At 53.6% G+C, this 5,929-nt stretch overlaps 1 protein-coding gene across 1 annotated transcript; it reads left to right on the top strand.

Moving 5' to 3' along the window:
* The first annotated feature begins 2,379 nt into the window (after window positions 1-2,379).
* On the top strand, window positions 2,380-5,017 carry LOC142471300 (E3 ubiquitin/ISG15 ligase TRIM25-like). Its single transcript, XM_075578134.1, has one exon. The coding sequence runs from the start codon at window positions 2,395-2,397 to the stop codon at window positions 3,979-3,981; it is 1,587 nt and encodes a 528-aa protein (XP_075434249.1). The 5' UTR covers window positions 2,380-2,394; the 3' UTR covers window positions 3,982-5,017.
* Window positions 5,018-5,929: the final 912 nt, after the last annotated feature.

Below are 5,929 nucleotides of genomic sequence, written 5' to 3'. Positions count from 1 at the left end.
CTGCAGGAACATGCTGCGGGTAACCTCACTCCCTCTCACTCAGCTTCCTCCTCCATGCATCTCTCTGCTGGCTCCTAGTACTGTTACTGGGTCCCCATGTACTGCAGGAACATGCTGCGGGTAACCTCACTCCCTCTCACTCAGCTTCCTCCTCCATGCATCTCTCTGCTGGCTCCTAGTACTGTTACTGGGTCCCCATGTACTGCAGGAACATGCTGCGGGTAACCTCACTCCACTCACACTCAGCTTCCTCCTCCAGGCATCTCTCTGCTGGCTCCTAGTACTGTTACTGGGTCCCCATGTACTGCAGGAACATGCTGCTGGTAACCTCACTCCCTCTCACTCAGCTTCCTCCTCCAGGCATCTCTCTGCTGGCTCCTAGTACTGTTACTGGGTCCCCATGTACTGCAGGAACATGCTGCTGGTAACCTCACTCCCTCTCACTCAGCTTCCTCCTCCAGCCATCTCTCTGCTGGCTCCTAGTACTGTTACTGGGTCCCCATGTACTGCAGGAACATGCTGCTGGTAACCTCACTCCCTCTCACTCAGCTTCCTCCTCCAGCCATCTCTCTGCTGGCTCCTAGTACTGTTACTGGGTCCCCATGTACTGCAGGAACATGCTGCGGGTAACCTCACTCCCTCTCACTCAGCTTCCTCCTCCAGGCATCTCTCTGCTGGCTCCTAGTACTGTTACTGGGCCCCCATGTACTGCAGGAACATGCTGCTGGTAACCTCACTCCCTCTCACTCAGCTTCCTCCTCCAGGCATCTCTCTGCTGGCTCCTAGTACTGTTACTGGGTCCCCATGTACTGCAGGAACATGCTGCTGGTAACCTCACTCCCTCTCACTCAGCTTCCTCCTCCAGGCATCTCTCTGCTGGCTCCTAGTACTGTTACTGGGTCCCCATGTACTGCAGGAACATGCTGCTGGTAAACTCACTCCCCCTCACTCAGCTTCCTCCTCCAGGCATCTCTCTGCTGGCTCCTAGTACTGTTACTGGGTCCCCATGTACTGCAGGAACATGCTGCTGGTAACCTCACTCCCTCTCACTCAGCTTCCTCCTCCAGGCATCTCTCTGCTGTCTCCTAGTACTGTTACTGCGTCCCCATGTACTGCAGGAACATGCTGCTGGTAACCTCACTCCCTCTCACTCAGCTTCCTCCTCCAGGCCTCTCTCTGCTGGCTCCTAGTACTGTTACTGGGCCCCCATGTACTGCAGGAACATACTGCTGGTAACCTCACTCCCTCTCACTCAGCTTCCTCCTCCAGGCATCTCTCTGCTGGCTCCTAGTACTGTTACTGGGTCCCCATGTACTGCAGGAACATGCTGCTGGTAACCTCACTCCCTCTCACTCAGCTTCCTCCTCCAGGCATCTCTCTGCTGGCTCCTAGTACTGTTACTGGGTTCCCATGTACTGCAGGAACATGCTGCTGGTAACCTCACTCCCTCTCACTCAGCTTCCTCCTCCAGGCATCTCTCTGCTGGCTCCTAGTACTGTTACTGGGTCCCCATGTACTGCAGGAACATGCTGCTGGTAACCTCACTCCCTCTCACTCAGCTTCCTCCTCCAGGCATCTCTCTGCTGGCTCCTAGTACTGTTACTGGGTCCCATGTACTGCAGGAACATGCTGCTGGTAACCTCACTCCCTCTCACTCAGCTTCCTCCTCCAGGCATCTCTCTGCTGGCTCCTAGTACTGTTACTGGGTCCCCATGTACTGCAGGAACATGCTGCGGGTAACCTCACTCCCTCTCACTCAGCTTCCTCCTCCAGGCATCTCTCTGCTGGCTCCTAGTACTGTTACTGGGTCCCCGTGTAGTGCAGGAACATGCTGCTGGTAACCTCACTCCCTCTCACTCAGCTTCCTCCTCCATACATCTCTCTGCCGTCTCCTAGTTCTGTTACTGGGTCCCATGTACTGCAGGAACATGCTGCTGGTAACCTCACTCCCTCTCACTCAGCTTCCTCCTCCAGGCATCTCTCTGCTGGCTCCTAGTATTGTTACTGGGTCCCCATGTACTGCAGGAACATGCTGCTGGTAACCTCACTCTCTCTCACTCAGCTTCCTCCTCCAGGCCTCTCTCTTCCGGCTCCTAGTACTGTTACTGGGTCCCCATGTGCTGCAGGAACATGCTGAGGTGTAAAACACACAGCTGACTTAAAAGGTTACTTAACCGCTGAAGTGCAACACCTGTCCCATGTCACCAAACACCTCATGTGAGCAGAGATAAGTAACATGCTACATATTCATTTAACTATTCGTATTCCTCATATTGTATACTGCAGCCAGGAACTTACAGTGTTAATAATTAAGTCTGAGTAACATACTCCCCGCCCCCTGTGTGCTGAATAATAAGAGAATATAAGTTTCGTTTCCTGTTGCTGCTTCCAAGCATGGCGTCTGCTGGTCTGAGAGAGGAGCTAACCTGCCCCATCTGCCTGAGCATTTATACACAGCCTGTAACGCTGAGATGTGGGCATAACTTCTGCCAAGGCTGTATTGGGAGTGTGTGGGATTCCCAGGGGGGATCTGGACTTTATACCTGTCCTGAATGCAGAGCAGAGTTTCAGGGGCGTCCTGCACTGCAGAGGAACCTGAAGCTGTGTAACATAGCGGAGCGTTTCCTTTCTACTCAGCCAGAGCAGGAGGAGGCTGTGATCTTCTGCACTTACTGTGTTACCTCCTCTGTACCTGCTGCTAAAACCTGTCTGCAGTGTGACGCCTCCCTGTGTGATATTCACCTAAAGAAACACAACAAAGCAGTGGAACACGTCTTAATTGAGCCAACCACTTCCTTAAAGAACAGGAAATGTCCCATCCACAAGAAGCTCTTGGAGTATTACTGCACTGAGGATGCTGCCTGTATCTGTGTGTCCTGCTGGGTGTTTGGGGAGCACAGGGGACACCAGGTGGAGTCGCTGAATGAGGCCTCTGAGAAGAAGCAGGATAAACTGAGAAATGTTCTGGAGAAACTGACCTCAGTGAGAGAGGAGACTGAGAAAAGAGCCCAGAGTCTGCAGGAACACAGGAGAGAAGCGCAAGAAAAAGCAGCTGGGGTAATAGACCGGGTCATTACCCTGATTAGTGACATCAAGGAACAGCTGGAAGTCCTAGAGAAGCGAGTCCTGAGTGAGATCACCAGTTGGGAAGAGCAGGTTTCTCTCCGAGTCTCTGATCTAATCCAGCAGCTGGAAATAAAGAAGGATGAGCTGTCCAGGAAGATATTTCACATTGAGGAGCTGTGCAACATCACTGATCCATTAACTGTCTTACAAGGACGGGAATCAGACAATGCTGACTTCTGTGATGCTGAGGAGGAAGATAATGAGGACAGAGAGAGAGAGGGTAATAAGGTCCCTGCTGTAGGGGATTTGGATGAGGTTCTGATCTCACTGACCTTACAGAGATTAGCTAAAATTGTGACTGATCTAATAGCAAAGAACGGGTTCTATGTGCAGGAGGCTTCAGGCATATTACTGGATGTAAATACAGCTGCTAATGATGTATCTGTATCAGGTGACCTGAAAACTGCATCGTGGTCAGGAAGAAACCAGTTACGCCCAAATACACCAGGGAGATTTGGGTCTTATCAGGTTTTAAGCACCAGTAGTTTTTCCTCAGGACAACATTACTGGGAAGTGGAGATCAGTGAATCAGGGGTTAGGGGGGTAGGGATTTCCTATCCCAGTATAGTAAGGAAAGGATGTCAGTCCCGCATAGGACGTAATAAGAAATCCTGGGGTTTGTACATGTGTGATAATGATTATTCAGTGAGACATGACTCAATACATACACAGATATATCCCGAGTCTCCCTCGCAGAGATTACGAATATACCTGGACTATGAGGCTGGGCGGCTGTCCTTTTATCAGCTGTTTGACCCGATCAGACACTTACACACCGTCACTGCCACCTTCACTGAGCCTCTTCATGCTGCGTTCTGTGTATGGGGTAATGGCTGGGTCAGAATCAGGAGCTAGGAACACTGATCCCAGTCCAGCAGGGGAATCCCTAGAAATAGTATCTTAATATATAAAATCGAATGGTTAGTGCTATCTGCGGTGAATCTGATTGGTCCTCAGCCTCTGGCCAATCAGATTGGTGGATGTGACGTCACCCAACTGCCACTCTCTTCCCCCTCGGCTCGCGCCACACACACACACACACACACACACACACACACCTACCTCTCTCTCCGGTGCTCATCTCTCCCCTCCCGGATCTCTCCCCTCCCGGATCTCTCCCCTCCCGGCGCTCATCTCTCCCCTCCCGTATCTCTCCCCTCCCTCCGCTCACGTCTCCCTCCCTCCGCTCACGTCTCCCTCCCTCCGCTCACCTTTCCCTCCCTCAGCTCACCTCTCCCTTCCGGCGCTCCGCTCATCTCCATCCCCGGCGAGGGAACAGGCAGCGGACCCCCTTCCTCCCTCGTGGCGCCTAAGATGGCGGCGCCCGGGAGGACCCCCTTCCTCCCTTGCGGTGCCGAGTCAGAAGATGGCGGCGGCCGGAAGTAGAGGTCCAGCGCTCATCTCTCCCTCCCTCCCGGCGCTCATCTCTCCCCTCCCGGATCTCTCCCCTCCCGGCGCTCATCTCTCCCCTCCCGGATCTCTCCCCTCCCGGCACTCATCTCTCCCCTCCCGGATCTCTCCCCTCCCGGCGCTCATCTCTCCCCTCCCTCCGGTCACGTCTCCCTCCCTCCGCTCACGTCTCACTCCCTCCGCTCACCTCTCCCTCCCTCCGCTCACCTCTCCCTCCCGGCGCTCCGCTCATCTCCATCCCCGGCGGGGGAACAGGCAGCGGACCCCCTTCCTCCCTCGCGGCGCCGAGTGAGGAGATGGCAGCGGCCGGAAGTAGAGGTAGGTGTCGCGTGTGTGTCGCTCTAGGTGACGTGTGTGTGTGTCACTGTGTGTGTGTGTGTGTGACACTGTGTGTGTGTGACACTGTGTGTGTGACACTGTGTGTGTGTGTCACACTGTGTGTGTGTGTCGCCCCCCCTGCCTTTCACGCCACCCCTGCCTTTCACGCCCCCCCTGCCTTTCACGCCCCCCCCTGCCTTTCACGCCCCCCCCCTGCCTTTCACACACCCCCCATGCCTTTCACGCCCCCCCTGCCTTTCACGCCCCCCCTTCCTTTCACGCCACCCTCTGCCTTTCACGCCCCCCCTGCCTTTCACACCCCCCCTGCCTTTCACGCCCCCCCTGCCTTTCACGCCCCCCCTCCTTTCACGCCCACCCCCCCCCTGCCTTTCACGCCCCCCCCCTGCCTTTCACGCCCCCCCCCCTGCCTTTCACGCCCCCCATCACGGCCTCCGGGCAACGCCGGGTATATCAGCTAGTATATAATATAGTACACAGAAATAAGAATATACTGGGAGGGATTCAGTGAGCGAGGGAGAGAAAAGGGGAATATATCTCATATATTAATCAGTTACCCCAGACGGGCCCCTTCAGCACTTTGCTATGTATATATACAGGCATACCCCGGTTTAAGCACACTCACTTTAAGTACACGTGAGTAAGGACATATCGCCCAATAGGCAAACAGCAGCTCGCGCATGCGCCTGTCAGCACATCCTGAACAGCATTACCGGCTCCCTACCTGTACCAAAGCTGTGCGCAAGCGGGGAGACTATAGAGCCTGTTACAAATGCGTTATTTACATCAGTTATGCACGTATATGATGATTGCCGTACAGTACATGCATCGATAAGTAGAAAAAAGTTAGTGCTTCACTTTAAGTAAATTTTTGTTTATATACATGCGCCGGTCCCATTGCGTACGTTAATGCGGGGTATGCCTATATATTTATATTATCTCACATACCTGTCCTGGGGATATCTGATTGCTTTAATCTTTGTTTAGTTCCTGTTCTGGGAGCGAGCGTATATAGAAGTAATATAGGAGCGTATACCCATTACATATATATGTTTGT

This window comes from Ascaphus truei, chromosome 20 (assembly GCF_040206685.1).
Source record: "Ascaphus truei isolate aAscTru1 chromosome 20, aAscTru1.hap1, whole genome shotgun sequence".
Classification (NCBI taxonomy): domain Eukaryota; kingdom Metazoa; phylum Chordata; class Amphibia; order Anura; family Ascaphidae; genus Ascaphus; species Ascaphus truei.
The sequence above is the reverse complement of the archived record's forward strand: the minus strand, read 5'-3'. Positions and strand labels throughout refer to the sequence as shown.